The sequence below is a fragment of the Rhodamnia argentea genome, chromosome 4, assembly GCF_020921035.1.
Source record: "Rhodamnia argentea isolate NSW1041297 chromosome 4, ASM2092103v1, whole genome shotgun sequence".
Lineage (NCBI taxonomy): Eukaryota > Viridiplantae > Streptophyta > Magnoliopsida > Myrtales > Myrtaceae > Rhodamnia > Rhodamnia argentea.
Genome location: NC_063153.1, coordinates 29,742,016 through 29,758,444, shown reverse-complemented (window position 1 = coordinate 29,758,444; position 16,429 = coordinate 29,742,016). Strand labels below are relative to the sequence as shown.

The 16,429-nt window shown below is 37.2% G+C and overlaps 1 protein-coding gene across 1 annotated transcript; it reads right to left on the bottom strand.

The window, feature by feature from the left end:
• Window positions 1-1,886: 1,886 nt before the first annotated feature.
• Window positions 1,887-14,167, bottom strand: LOC115748847 (pentatricopeptide repeat-containing protein At5g10690). Its single transcript, XM_030685486.2, has 12 exons — window positions 13,824-14,167; window positions 13,041-13,223; window positions 11,199-11,331; window positions 8,703-8,800; window positions 8,393-8,554; window positions 8,193-8,261; window positions 6,061-6,196; window positions 5,503-5,735; window positions 5,117-5,194; window positions 4,432-4,500; window positions 3,117-3,293; window positions 1,887-2,635 (listed from the first exon to the last, which is right to left on the bottom strand). Exons 1-12 carry the CDS (start codon window positions 14,037-14,039, stop codon window positions 2,390-2,392), a joined length of 1,800 nt encoding a protein of 599 aa, XP_030541346.1. The 5' UTR covers window positions 14,040-14,167; the 3' UTR covers window positions 1,887-2,389.
• Between the last annotated feature and the right edge of the window lie 2,262 nt (window positions 14,168-16,429).

Here is a 16,429-nt window from a genome sequence, read left to right as displayed (position 1 = left end):
TATTTTTTCATAAATCCGAAAATACACAAAAAATATACCAAAAAATACCATTCACGTTGCATAGCATTATAGTTTAGTTTGCATTATTATATTTTTCATGTCATGCATATTTGCCACGTCATTATGCCATGTCACGCATTCTTACCATGTCATTACATCTCACATGTCATATAGGTAGATTGCATTAGCATTACATTTAAGAAAAGAAAACCCAAAAAAAAAATTAATTCAAATCATCAAACTAAGGATTTTTAATGAAAATTGGGTGCCAAAAGGGTATTAATTGAAAAGTTAATGTAACAAAGTTCCCGAATCCATTTAATCTCCGGGTCGCACGAAATAAAGTATTTTCTCTCGAATATTTTATTTAGGTTTCTAATCTACCTACCATAAAAGATTAGTGGCGGCTCTGAATTAATAAATTTTGCACATAATTAAACCTAAGTTGTGATTCCGTAGGATTTGAGAGAGTCCGAATTAGGTTAAATAATCTAATTAACCTAATAATCCGTTAACCCGGAAAGCCAACTTTGAGATCACGACAAACCCTTGCGGGAAAAATCATGGGGAGAGGATAAGCAAAATCTACAATGAAAATTCAAAAATTACAAAAGGTTGTTCTAAAAACGAAAGACTTTTTCTATATCTGCTCCTTAGCATAATAACTTGAGAAAAAGTAATATTTATACTACCGCCCCAAACCCTAACATTGGCCCAAGCCCATAAAGAATTTAAGGCAGACTCAACACCTTTGATGAATCTCCTAATTAAAGAGAACTTTTTCTTGCGAACAAACAACATTTTTTAACTCGTAAAAAGTAGGACGCGCCGAGTCGACTTTCCTTAACTAATAGTTGCATTGCCCGCACTTTGCACAGGAGTATGTTAATGCGCGCTTCTTTTTCCCTTTTGTCATAATTGAATGGAAATATGTTATTGTGGCGTTGTTATCTATTGAGTGCATAAAGTACAAAAAGAAATCGCGAAGTTGGAACCTATGATAGAAGAATTAAAAAATAAGAGTTTGACAACTATTTGTCGCTATTTATCTTTAGTTTTTTGTTTTTTTTTTTTTTGGGTAAGATTATTTATCTTTAGTTTAGTGCCATATTCTTTAAAAGTAGCTTTTTCAATAGTTAAATTAAGCTGCGCTTGTTTCATGTAATTTCCATAATATCATTTTCAAAGAAAATATTTAGTTTCAATTTGTTTGTTAATTTAGAGAAATTAATTTCTTTCTTATCATAAAAGAAGTTACTTTCCCCCAATTTAAGCTTGTTCTTTTCAGTTCATGAAAAATGTTTCCTATATATCGATTTTTTTCTTTAATCCAAACATCGGAAAGTCAGTAAACTATCTTTTGAAGATAATTTTCTTTCAAACAAACATAAAAGTAAAAACATGAACTATATTTTTCAAAGAAAGTTCTTCTAAACTGTATTATAACCGCAATAGCAAATAGAATAAGTTACAAATTCAATAGGTCAAAGTTTTTCTTTTAACTTTTGCAATTTTTTTAATGTCAATCTCTTTTTTCATTACATTAAGTTGTTCGCTAAGAGTCAAACTTTTTAAATTGCCAACCCATTCTTGACCCCAAAAAAAAAAAAAAAATACAACCCATTATTTCCTAAAACCACATCTCTTTAGCTTGTTCATGTTACGTCAATTTTAAATCTAGTAAATTCTATAGTCAACGAAATTATCACTATTAATTGGACTTGATTGCTTGGATGAGATTAGTTAAAAGGTAAGAAATTCTCTTGTTAGTTCTCATTCAAATACTTTACTTTATCCGAAGTTATATATGTATTTACTTCATTTTTTCTTGTTCCATGTATATGTATATGTATATGTATATGTATATGTATACACACACATATATATATAGTCACACCTAGTGTAATTTCAAATGCAGAAATACAATACGTATTAAATGGTCAAAGCAGAAAAGACAACATAACCAGTAGATCTCAAGGAGAAAGATCCACTATGAGGGAAATTCAAGACAATCTTGACTTCAAATCATTCACAGCTTTCATAAGCATATAGTCCAACAGTAGAGAAATTCACCTTGCCGTCCTCTACTGTTATACCGCTTTTTGACCATTAGAGCTCATTTCTCTTGTTGATAGTGGATCAACGACTTTTCCAGCTTGTAAGTTTATACATTGGCCATTGTCCTAACATGGTCGTTTCGTTTGCTCACCACACTCGGTTGAACCGGATACAACCCTCAAAGGGAATCAATCTCGCATCTAAGAGACGAGACATGAGGGTCATGTTCCGTCATGCCCATTCCGCTAAATAAACTCCATTTTCATGGGGGAGAAAGGGAGGAAACAAGATGCAAATCAAGGAAAAACAGAACTGGAAAGAAAATGCTTAGCTAAATGGTGTTAAAGTAATCTGTAGTGAGGGGAGGATCGACAAGCTTAAACAACTGAGCAGCCGTAAAAACTCCCACTGCCCTTACACTCGTGCTTGCTATGCCACCATATAAATCATCATATCTTACGACCATCACCATTTTGTACTTCTTTTCCAGAATCAGTTCAATCACACGACCGATGGATGTTGTGGTAGTAACCCAAGGAGGTGGACTTCTCATCATGGCTGATAGCGGAAAATTCAACTGCACAAAATGCACATCACAGTTAGCACCTGATGAAGGGAGTGTTCGGACCACATAGCTAGGGTTGCAGATATCTCAAACAACTGCAATATTAGAAGTCTTTTTCATCTGATCCTTCTGGCTTGTATGTACGAAAGTCATATGTAGAAATCAGTCATTTGTTTTGTACGAGTACTTCCAAGTCAAACCATGCTCCATACCAGAAAAACTCGGTTTTTCATTAAGCCATACCAATTATAAGACCAATTCCTTATTATAAAGTAAAATCACACAAAAGTAGTTTTGCAAATGTCGGACAATACTTATGCAAACAGAAGACAAATCTGGAGTCTAAACGTTAACAGGGTGAAGATGCACGTTAACATGACCACAAGTAGAGTGATCTCCGCCCCTCTACCCAACAAGCTCTGCGGATAAATTAAAAAGCAATTTCTTCACAGCAAAGCCTCAAGAAAGTTGTAGCTGAAGAAAAAGAGCTTACCTCATTACAATCTTCACGATGCAAGAGCCCTATGCAGCTACCCCAGTCATCTACAATAGGGACTACTGAATCCCTAAAGAACCGCATAGTCACCTTCTTCAGAAGCAGAGTACCTGGTAGCGGCCTAGCTGCTTCAAATGGCGTCATGATACTGTCAATAGGTTCGTATAATGATACCTACAGGGAAGAAAATGGTTTGATAGGGCAAATTCAAATTATTGTTCAATTATGGACCGTGACACAGATAAGTCAAAACACAGGACAGCCAGAAGAGAGAACATGAAAATAGGCTGCGGCAATTAGCACAAATGTTGGACTAATCAGCTATTTAACATTCTAGAATAGCTATTCCACGTACCTCCCATATCAACAACAATGAAGTCTACACCAATGAAGATGAAGAAGACCAGATGCTTAGAGTAGTTTAAAATTGAAGTGTTCTTGTGATTAGACCTAGACATGAGATTGCACATGCAACTTTGCATTGACAGTCATCTATCAATCGAGTCTTTGTAGTATATCGCTGTAATTCGGAGTTTCACCATACATGGCCATCCTTAAAGTTGCTCGAGTTGAAAACTTCTAATAATTTTGTCCAGTCAAGTTTTTGAATTCTTCCCTGTCCAATTTCCCCACTTTTGTGTTCTCAAACCTTCAAACTCCATAAATGTACCCTACTAATTTTTTCAGTATGACAAATTGCGCCTCTTTCATTACCCCTCCTTCATTCACCCCTTTTATGTAAGAGGATTACATTTGCTTAGTTTTCTTTTTCCTTTCTCATATTCAAGTTTGAGAGGTTACCTAGCTTATCTTCTACACATGACCTTTATTGCCACCAACATTTTATCGGTCCTCCTCTCCACTTGAAGTGAATCAACATGTAGCACCCACAAGGCAGCCATAACTTTTTCTCTCTTATTACTTTAGTTCTTCCACAATGCCATATGCATTTCTTGCTTTGTTTCTTCAAATTCCAGCCAAATTGCATAGTTTTGAGCAGGGTTTACTTTTAGCAACCCAAATAATACGTGGATTACTTTTTCCCATCAATCTTCTCATTTCCACAATTTCATTTATGGTGCGGGCTTTCTTACCTTCCTGACTTTATTATAGCCACATTATCTTCCTTTCCTTCATTCTTCATTTTGAAATGAACTCATTAATCAATATTCACACTTTTTTCTTTGAATATGAGCTTTTTGAAATGCTTTCACCTGCTGTTCTTGAGCAAATCGTGCATAATGTGCTCATACGGAAAAGAAGTGCCAATGTTTACACAAGTATAGGTGGTGAAATAGAATATGCTTAATACCCGAGGAAGTAAGTGAGGACTGAAAAAGGAGTTTGCAGCTCCCAACAAAGCCTCTATGTGCATAGCGACCTGCAATTCAGAAGGCAGTCCACTAAAAAAAATAATAAATAAATAAAAGTAAACTGGACTGGATGACAAACAAGTTTGAGATTTAAAAATAAAAAAATAAAAAAAGGGAAGAAGAACGAGAGAGCAATTATATAAGACCAAAAGCTAAATGATGTCATCATGAGCCAACTTTGAAAAGTGTCTCCAAGGACAGCTCGAATCAAATTTAGGGTGTCCATAGGTAGGACTCCACAGATTCCTTGCAGATGAGATTTTGGATTATAAGCACCGAGAAGAGGCCACGTTACAGCATTCCAATCATGAAAGGTAGGATTCCAACACTTGCATTCTCTGCTGATTAGAGTTTAGACTCTAAACACTGAGAAGAGGCCAAGTTACAGCATTGCAAACATGGAAGGTAGGATTCCAAAACTTATATTCTCTGCTGATTAGATTTTAGTAACTAAACTCAGAGAAGAGGCCAAGTTACAGCATTCCAAACGTATGTATACCAGATCAAGCTAAATGAAGAACAAAACTGGAGTCAAACAAAAAGATTTACGAATGATGATACAAGTTCAAGGAAAGCCATTCCGCTGTGATATAATTCAAAAAAAACACATCCAAAATCTCATACCATACCCCCTCGACTTGTCCACGATATTCCCTTCCATCTTCTCACAATGTCATGTAGGCTCCGTATAGCAATATCTACCTGACAAAGAGAGCCATAACTATGAGCTTAAAGGAGTTCGTTTCACAAGGAACGTAGAATTGACTGAACACTATGCATGTCCTGACAAATTCTAGTGGTTTACAATGTGAAGCAGTTCTGTGCCTGACAAGCATGAACTACAGAGAAATCCCATTGAAAAAGATGCCGATCACCTTCACAGCAGTACTTCTAGGAAAGCCTCATTACTGATACTTCTAACTAGCAGCGAATACATTTCAGCGAGAAAGAAGTTGAAAGGGTAGTTACAGACACTGAGACATTAGCCCACATTGAGCAAGATCTAGTACCTGACCATCATTTAATGCGGCCTCCATGAGAAGGTGATCCGCCTCTTCTTGAACTTTAAAGCTAATGTTTCCAGCACAATCAGGCCACATGCGCCTATGCAGAAGTCTGACCGTTCCATAATCTCCTCTAGCAGCTAAGGCACGCATCATTGAAAGATATAGGTGGGACTTTGGTTTCAAGTCTGAATTCTGACCAGCCCGTTTTAGTATCTCTCCAAAAACACAAAGAGCACCTAAGCATAGAACAAATGCAAATAAAACAAACTCAGTGGACCTTCTTTAAGGTGGCTGATTCAAATACCTCCATCTAGTTTACTAGAGGAAGCAGCTAATAAATAAGTCCTCAAACAAATGACAAGTTGACCCCAATCATAACCTCAACTTCTATAACTATGCAAATACTAAGTAAAACAGCATATGTGTGCATGTACACATGTACAGATCATAACAAAGCTTTCTAATTGATCTTGAATGGACTTTCAATTATTACCATTTATTATTCCATCAATAAATACTTACCATTTATAATTACTATAAAAATCTTTCACATGCACATACCTTTGATCGATCCACAATTCAGTAATGCATCTACTATTGCTGTGTATGCAGTTCGATCCAAAACCAGATCATAACGTGATTTCATTTCAAACACAATCTTCTGAACTGAAACTAAATCCATGGAGTGCCCAAAACCCTGTAACAAAAAGCTTGAATGTCAGATAATAACAAATATTGAATAAGCAAGAAATGGGCTGCAACAACCATTTGAATCTATATTATTTTTCAGCTTCATATGGCAAGAAAATGGATCAATTAACTGCAACTTAGCCTCACTGGTCCAACTTTCCGCCATTTATGCTCGGGATCCTTCATTGGTGTCGGAATGAAACTTTAAAGATGTGTCAGGCCCGTAATAGGGACCAATAAAAATCATGATGAAAATGCCATTTGGTCTACTCCAAGTAATCACTTTTCAATCTTTCACTGAAATTCTTATGTCTGGAAAAGAATCTCCAAAAACACATGGAGTTAGAACATCGACTTAAAAACAGTCGAAAAAACTACAGTCTTATGTAGCAGCATGGCGGGGGGAAGAAGAAAACTTGGTCTGTTTGCGTGTTCTAATTAGTTTCTGGCGTAAACTAGACATAATGACCCATAAAGAAGAGAGGGGTCAGAAATTACAAATCCAATGACGAGCACTGGGATTGGCTACTGAGCTAAATTTTAAGAAGTGAGACCTCTCAATGACAACCAACATTCTAAGTAGATTACGCTTACAGTTTTCTGAGGATGAAGAGTATGATTAAGAGACAATTTTGATAATTTTATGTAATATGCTAATATACATTTTAGACCTGTTTTTTTACAACTTCAGTTTTTGGGACTCACGGTCATATAACATTTATAACAGCTGTACCCTTGCTGGAGGACACATTGCAAGCATGGTGTGTTCTTCAGTGTTTTTGAAACGGAACGGTGAGGGAACAGGTTGAGCAACTTGTATGTGGTTCAACCAGTTGAAACTTCAACTTGACTGCTCAGTTGATTTAAGGTAGATAACATGTATTGAGTTCACAAAAAAAGTAGTCTGATGCATGCACCCCAACCCTTCAATTGGCATCACTGTTGAGGTTCCACTCTTCCTTTGGGTGTTTTCCATTGCATGTTTTACTATAAGAAAACTCGCTCAAACATTATGACAGCTGAAAATACGCTTTTTGTTTTTCCTTTATGTAACATCATTCTTTTCAAAATACAGAAACATAATACCAAAACCAAGGAGTGTATGTAGAAAAAAAAAAAAAAAAACACTTCAGATCATTGAAGCCTTTGACATCGATCATAGAAATTCTAACATACCCAAAGTTTGCAACAAGCAAGCCAAATGGATTATTCTATCTAAATTGTTGGTCAATTTCGTTTTTCACTTATATCAGGTTTATTGAACAATTACACCACAGGACTATATATTGAGGATGCTCTCCTCCTTTCACAGTATGAAGTCCCTTTAAGCCAAGTGAATTGCTTTTCTAGAAGCTCTTAGCATTGTAAATTAGAAATTCCTATGGTGACAGTGAGAACTGTTCTGTGGTGGGTTGGCTTCAACTACAAAAGAAAAGAGTGTCAAAAAGAAAGTATGACGACAGAACTCAACATGTTATAGCGAACTTAATCAGATTGGCAGCTGCTTTTAGCTTCTGTGAATATGAGGACCTTTCCAAACTCAAAAACTCTTTCTGCTAGGTGTTGGATTTTGCTTACTAAAATCCATGTTTATTGTAGGCGTATGTAAATATGAGAAGTGATAAAGCTCTTACAAAAGAATACAAGATAATGAGACATGGACTGGGTTAGTCTGTAGAGGCGATCCTTCTCTACACATGACCTGAGTTGCAGGCCCAACTGCGTAAAACTATATAAAGATTTAATTTGCTGCAGCAACTTTTCTGGGAGCTCTTCCCTCCCTTCTCTTTATTTAAAGTCGTGATGATAGCTTCAAAAGCTGCTCATTTTTTCTTGTGGTACCTGCCATCTTAGTCAGTCACTCCTCTGTATGCGTTCTCTCCACATTCTCCTTCCCTTTTGCTAATGGAAATCAGCCCAGTTTCCCAGTTCTCCTTCTCTGACTAAATTATGGTTTCTTATGAAAATATAAATAATAGGGAAAAAAAAAAAAAAAAGCTAACCTTAAGCAAAGTGGTGTAAGTTACTGCATCAGGGAGAACCACCTGGTAGCCATTCAACTCTCCTTTTTCCTGGAAAGAAGCTAACTTGAGAAATGGGAAGGAAAAAATAGGTTGTCCCAGCTACAAGAGAGTAGCAAACAATTATCTGTCAAAATATCGAGATTCGGACTTCAAAGTAGCTTAAAGGAAACGTTCTAGACCTTCATTTCAATGAAAAAACGCATAGCTGCATCAAGATTTCCCGTTTTTATGCATGCGAAGATTAGAGTATTGTAGGTTAGTCTATCGGGATCCACTCCTTGATGTGACATCTCCTCGTGGACATTTAAAGCTGCTTGGGGCAAACCTGAGTTTATGTATCCCTGGCATATTCAGAAAGCAGTGTCTTAAGTCAGCATTCTATTCCGGTATTAGTTACAACTTTCTATAAGAAGACAAGAAAACATACACACCCAATGGGAAAAGTAGATGCTTCAAATCACTATTGTCTAAAAAGGTGGGCAGGAATACCTTCATCAATAAATTGTACATTAGTATTGAAGGTCTGCCACCCTCATGTAACACAGAGCCATATCGAGCAAGAAGACCATTAGCACGGCGTAGATCTCCTGCACTAAAACAGTGCAAGCGCAACATTGGAAAGGACACTGAAGCTCGTATTGATAAATAAATGAAATAATCTGCCCTCCGTCAATGAGGAAAACATTGCTTTATCTAGCATATTTATGAGTGATTCAAGCAGACATATCCACACAATCTACATGGTTGTGACAGAGACAGACCCACAAATGCAAGTTTCATGAAACTGGCACAATCTTGTGGCTCAAAACAGCAAGGGAGATATTTATGAAAGTAACCTTAATGAAGTTGATTGAAACAATTAGTAGTAATCTTATGCAATTGCACTTTCAGTCAACAAGCAAAAGACCTCAACTAAGCTGAATGAAAGTTGAGACAATTAATAACAAGCTCATACAATTTGCATTATCCCTGAACAAGCAGAAAAATTAGGCGGTCAAGGGCCTGTTCGGATGAGAAAATTGCTCAATTTTCAGTAAAAATGAAACAGCACCAAAAAGACAAGAAGAAGAATAAGAAGTTGTTATCAAATTTGTCATTGTGACGAAAACATAGTTTCCTTCTATGTAAAAACACGCGTCTTTACTTTGGAAACAAGACAACCAAACGGGTTTTCAAAATCTAGTTTTCACCAACAAAACATGATATTAAAAAAAAATGGAGGTTTTCCTGATCCCCATGGGCCACAGATATAAGAGAGGGTCTGTTTGCAGGTGGCGATTTTGCGGTTCTCAGTCTTTGCATGCATCAGAAAAGGAGTGGACATCCATGTATATAACAATAAGTGGTTGACGAAGTCTAGAAGAGCTTTGGACACAATAGAAGATGCCTATTTGTGGTGCAGTTTCATTGATTATTACATATAAACAGACTAAAATAAAAAAATAATAATAACGGCAATTAATAGGAGGATTGTAACAGAAAATTAGGATAATCATATATGTCTTAAAATTCATCAAAAACATTTGTCTTCGATCAAAAAGGAAATCATAAGCATTTGTCTTCTCACTAGTTATATTCTTCAGGTTGCCCAATAAATAATGAGACCTGTAAGTCCATTCTCCTAAATAACAAGGAAAGGGATATGAAAGAGCACCAACCATTTTTGCATGATGTACTTGAAGATTGCTGCAGATTGTCAATTGATCAAGCTCATTTTTAGCCTATCCTTTTATTGAAGAGTAACAACTATACAATCCATGGAGGAATATCTCCAATGTTAAGAGATCTCTAAGGTCTGTCCGTGTTTTAAATATTATGGGTAAGGCTGAAAAGGACAGTGAAGACATTCATGATTATCATGATTCCAAGCTGATATTAGAGAATTACCCTTTCTTCTCCTACTAGATGGCTGCACAAAAAGGGCAAAATATTTATAGCGAGATGATAATTTGTCAAATTTAAAGAGAAGCTTATGATGGTCTAATTTCAGTTTTCCTAATATTGGATGAGTTATATTTCTTTAGAAAGTCATGATTTGTTTTGTGCTAGCCAAGTGCTCCTATATCAATTTTTTAGTTTTTCCAAACAGGTATGAGGTGATCTCCCACTTCTTCATGATAAGCCACCACAGGGATTTTGGTCAAGATCTCTCTCTAATCTTCCTATACACTGATCAAGAACTTCTCTCTGCAGATATTCTTGATACTATTTGAGCACTCATAGCCCTAGCAGCACAATGGAAAAAGAGAAATAAGAGATTTTAATTCAACGAATGTAGTTTTCCATGTCACGTATATTACTTTCTGCGATAGACGTTGTGGACTATAGCCTTCTATATCAGATTGCTTAAGATATGTTCGAAATTCTAATGCCAAATTGCAAAGTAACAGTATTTTGATGGCTTCCATTGGTCCCAAAAGGAAAAGCTTCCATCGAACCATTTCTCTTCAGATTTTTAACCACACAGTTCCCTTTGTAGCACATATGTAAGGCAGAAATGAACTTGCTCGTGCACTTTGTGGTGAGCAGCCGGTTATCAAGGTTTTTTCAAAGATTTCACTGTTCCTGTAACCATAGGCCGATAACTTTAATAAGGGGGCTGACTGGCACTAAGTTTACTGCTCTCAGCTAAGATAAACTTAATAGGAGTTTCATCATAAGTTTTGATTTTAGATCATTTATCACCTATATGAACTTTCTACGCATACGACATATTCACGCACAGATCCTTTGTTTTACATAAACTGAAAATTGTCAGGACATGTCATTGTGCTTGCGTATATTAATTCAAGATCATAAACTTTTGGGAGCGCCCCAAGCATTGCACGGGCTTTACAACTAGTGCTATACGAAAATTAAACCTCCAATTTAATGTCAATTTAGCCTTACAGACACCAGTAGCTAGCAACTGTTAGAATAAAGAGAAATAAAATTACTTCGAATGAAAAGCCAAAAGATATCTTTTGTAAGCATTTGCTATGCTACCTGCATTGATAAGAGCATTTAGGAGCCCAAAGATCAGTGCTGCTGACAACTTGGGACTTCCCATAGCAGTACCGTTCTCCACACATTCAAGTACTTGGAATGCTTCATCAATTCTTCGAGCATCACCTAGGCCCTTTTGAGGTAAACAACATAGAATCATGACTAAGCTACACCAGCTACTTAATATGTAAATACAATGACGAACTCATGCGAAGAGAAACTCTTCCAGCCAAAGCTGGCAGACTTGGCAAACATGTAGCCTACTTGATGAGGGCATTGAGATAAGCTTCTACAGATGACAGATTGAATAGAAGTGTCCATGTCTCGTGAAGCTTTAGCACATAGGCAATATGGAACTTTAGTTACTACTACAAAATTCTCACAACATGGATGACGATAGCTCTGTCTACCAGAAGAAGGTTTTTACATGATGCCACCCATAAGGTTTATTTCTAAAATGACTCAACTGATTTTTTCCAGACTGAGAAAGACTCTGCATAAAATGATCTAGCAGGTTCCCATCTAGTAGGGAATCAATCACCAGGCAGCACTAATGGAAATATGTGTGGGAACTAGTGAGATCCTTGGTGGACTGAGCGGGTGGCAGAAGGTGGCAGTCCCCCCAATAGCCCGACCATCCTTTGAGCCTAAACCAGAAAAGCAGATTCTTGGATTTTTTGCCCCCATCAAGTCCTGAGTTTTCCTTGACCAAGGAAATAACATATACTCAATAAATGAAGTGGTCTGTTATCTGCCTTTCATCCTCTGACACTTGGCAAGGAGAAGGAAATTATTAGCGTGACAAAGAAAACTCAATTTGTTGCTTCACACTAAGTGAAGAACAATTCCAGCCCAAAATTAAAGAAACCTTTTTAGATTGCACCAAAAATTCCCGTCCCTCTTTCCAGTAATCTTTCCTACTCATATACAACCACTAGAATTTCTCTAAGTGTGAAGAGTTCTGCTTCAACCCATTAAATTTTGATGACGAACATATTCCAACTAAAGTGGCACATGACCAAGACCACCATCCAGCACGACCAGGCCACAAATCCATGTACCAGATCATGACCAAGGACACGATCCCATGCACAACCAGGCCATGATCCAACAACCAAGGTCATATCCATGCACATGGGTCATGGACCAAGGCCACACACAATCCATGCATGAATGGACTTAACCTTTCCTACCAGGCTCTATTTATGAGCTTCTACTCTTGGTAGATAACTAACTTTCAGGTTTAAGTGCATTCAAACTATTAAACAAGGGGTTACTTCATTGGTTTTTACAAGTATTTTGATTTGTTTAAGCTTTGTATTAGATCATTATTAGCAATTCAAGTAATTCTTATGATAATAACCTTTTGAAGCGCTCCATCAATGATGATAATATCAAACATAAGGTGGAAAGCCAGCTACCGATTACTTGACTTTCATTGAAGTAGCCAAAATCTTTGCCTACTAATATGAGATATTTTCTAGCTTCTAGGTTCAAAATGGAAGGCACGTGCTCTTTAATATGCAGTCTTAAAATTAGAAAAAAAAATTATTTAAAACATGATCATGGACACGTGGAAAAAGATTTTTACTACTCCAATGATGGTCACTCCATTGTTTCTTTCGAATTTTATTTCAAAATAAGGTAGGGTGAAGAATCAGCAATAACAATATTTATAGTATCAAAATCTAATTTGTTGCACAAGATACAGTTTATCAACTAGCAAATTTAATGAGACAATTTGCACCTATAAAAAGCCAGTTTTTAATGTTAAACTCATGGGAGTGCATTCAACCATATCACCGATGAAAGAATATACATGCTCACAGTGACATGCCATACCTTCAGAAGTGTGCCATATGTCACACTATCTACACCACAACTCTCAGGCTTTAACATTTCCTCAAAAATCTTAAGTGCTGCATCGACATCCCCACAGTGAACACATGCTTCCATCACTGCATTCATCACTATAGTGTTGAGCCTCCCATATCTTCTCTTGGCAATTTCAACTTCCTCAAAAATCTGAACCAAAAGGATGTCGACAATTGAGGCATGTACAAAATCATTCATGGTAGTTTACAGAAGAATAACTATCAGAACATATTACATATTCTTGTCACACAAGACATTACTCAGAACCTGACAAATTAACACTTGGTACGATTTAATGTTGAGTCATGGGAGACCACTCCTGAGCAAACTTAAAAGCTTAAACCATAAATGGAGACTCAGCTTATTGTTTAAACACTAAAAACACTCTCCCTCACACGCAAGCTGGCAACCTTGCCGAAGGCCAATGCGTAGAAATTCACTCTAAATGGGAAGCGAATCAAGAGTTTAGAAAATCGATTGTAATGGCACAGGCACATCTTCCACGTCTACATCAGTATATATATAGTTTGACTCCTTGACCTCCATTTCCTTACAATTTCTCAGCAACCAAAACACGTGAGTCCGATCCGAACTCCCAACCACAAGACAAAAGCGATGCTCAAAAATCGAGTCCAAGCCCCATCTTTTCCAGGAAAATGGCCGCATGAAGCACAAAAGTCGAGGCGGAAATAAGCACGGCAAATCGGCAATTCGAATCGCAAAAGGAGAGACCGCATGAAGGGACGCTACCTGACGGAGCTGCCGTCGGCGGGTGAGCTGGACGATGCGAGAGGTGAGAGGCTTGAGATTGGTCCTCCCCGCCCTTCGCCGTCGGAGGAGCGACTGGCGTCGGAGCGCATTAGACGAAGAACAAGGAGAAGAGAAGGCGCATTCATGGAGAGAGAGCCGTCGTTTCGGTGATGCTGAAGTCGGAGGCGGAGGCGGAAACGTGTGGATCTGAAGCATCGCCGGTGGTGGTGGTGGTGATGATGGCGGGGAAGGGAGCTATCCGTCCGCCATGATCAGAGAGAGAGAGAGAGAGAGAGGGAGATGGAATGGATAATGTCAGTTCTCAGTGGTGAACTTGTTGGCGGGCAAAAGTTTTATCTTTTCGTACTGGGCAGTTCGGTAAAAAAAAATTGTTTTCTCATTGCCCAAAAAGATAAAGAAAACGTTTTTTAACTTCTTCGTTTTTTCTCGCCGAATAAATAAAGTTAAATGAATATGATCTTTCTTTTAAATAGTTCAGTAGTGTCTTTGGTTATAAAATAAAAAATAAAAAACTTGCTAACACAGTAAAAAAATCCCGTATTATACTCACTATGGTATTAACGCTAGAAATTTTTTTTCGGAAGTGCTTTCATTTTCTCAAATAAGAATTCCAAGTGAACATTATTTTAAATAAAGGCTTGAAGTACCCTCATATTCTTAAATAATGGTCCGAAATAAATCTTATTTCAAAGAAGGGCACGAAACGGCCATGAAGTCTAAAAAGAAAAGGTCTGATTTCAAGGGAATTTTTGTCATTTTCCACGGCCATGAAGTCTAAAAAAAAAGGTCTGATTTCAAGGGAATTTTTGTCATTTTCCCTTATTTAATTTTTTTATTACTCTTTTCCTTAAATGAAAATATACACACAGAGGAGGGAAGGTTGTGGCTACCGCCCCACCTCTAGGGGGCAAGGGCCGACAACCCCACCGTCCCCCCACCATCGGTAGTCCTCCCACTTGTGCATGTGTTTTTTTCTTTTATCTTTTAATTTAAAAAAATAGAAAAAGGAAAAAATAAAGAAAAAATTGAAAAATCAAAATGGAGAAATGATGAAAATGCTCTTTAGGTCAGGCTCTTTTTTGAAACTCTATGGCTACTTCGGACCCTTATTTGAAATAAGATTCGCTTATGGCCCTTATCCGAGAAAATGAGAACTTTTCGAGCCCTTATTTGAAATTTTTCTTCAAACTTATATAGTTTCAAATTTAGGATTTTCTATTGTACAATCGTGTCTATGATTCTTTTTTTTTTTTTTTGTCTCGATGGTGTAGATTTTACATATTTTGTGATATAAAAATTTGTTCGTTTATTAGTATCGTTGTGCGCAAAATTTATGATGTTCATGGTTAGATAGCGGGTATTTTTGTAAGAAAAAGCTTCAGTTGCGATGTTAAAATTGGACCCATATTAAGCAGAAAATAAATAATAAAAAAGGAGTATCTTGATGTGTTTGTCATGTTCTTAGAGTAGCATAAGAAGCCAATTACCACATTCAACTTCCTTGAACCCACCAATTTTGCATTAACTTATCAATATTGTTTTCTCATACGGAGCTCCTTCTCGAAAGCTTGAACTTCATATGAAGGCCAAAGTGACCAGAAAGAGGGGGTCACAAAAAGTGAAAAGAAGCAGAAGAAATGAATGGTGCGAGTGAGGCTGGGCCGGGCCCACCGAATTGGGCTATTTGTTTCGCTTCTGGCCTGGCCCAATCGAACTTTTTTAGCTTTAGAAGACGGTGGTAGCGACACCTGGACCGAGACTTTGCGTGACACTTGGCAGCCACTAGAAAGATCATCGAGGATGCTCCGGGACCCACCATCCTCGATAATTGCGATGGATTGATTGGCCCAATCCGATATGGACCCGGACAAATCGTGACAATCGCAGATCAACGACGTCGGAGCATTTTGTCGTGGAATACGGCAAAGCGGAGGATATAATTAGTTAGAAGTTGTTCGATCGAAAAAGGCCAAACTAGAGGCTCAAAGTTTGGCTTGAAATTGAAGTTTTGGTGTATAAGCATGAACTCGAGCTTTAACTCAAATGTCTAGAGAATATGATCAAACTCATTAGCGATCACGATCGACCCGATTTGCAGTGACCCACCGGACAAATTGAGAGAAAGCAAATGAATCAAGGGCGAAGACGGAGCATTTTGTCGTCGAAGACGATGGAGTTAAAGGTCCGAGTTAGAAGTCCTCCGATTGAAGTTTTGTGTTTAAACATAGAACGGAACTCGAGCTCAACCAAATAGTTCGAGAACATGTTCAAACTAATCTTTTGTTCGGCTCCATTAGGAAAATACAGAAACAAAATTTCAATGTGAGTTTTGAGCCCCTCACGCTTTGTTTCATAAGACATACTTGTTATCATGCATGCAATACGTGTGTGCGAGATTAATTTTCGTTCCTTATGCGACATTATAAGCTCACAATAATGTTTGTGACATTATTGAGTGGAGAAATTAAAAACCTTGACATTATATTCTTCTTTTACTACCACTCAAAATAAAACGACTTTTAGACATATCGTATTAGATAAATGAAAATGAGAGAAACATTCTGAAATTGTCATATAGAGTGTAA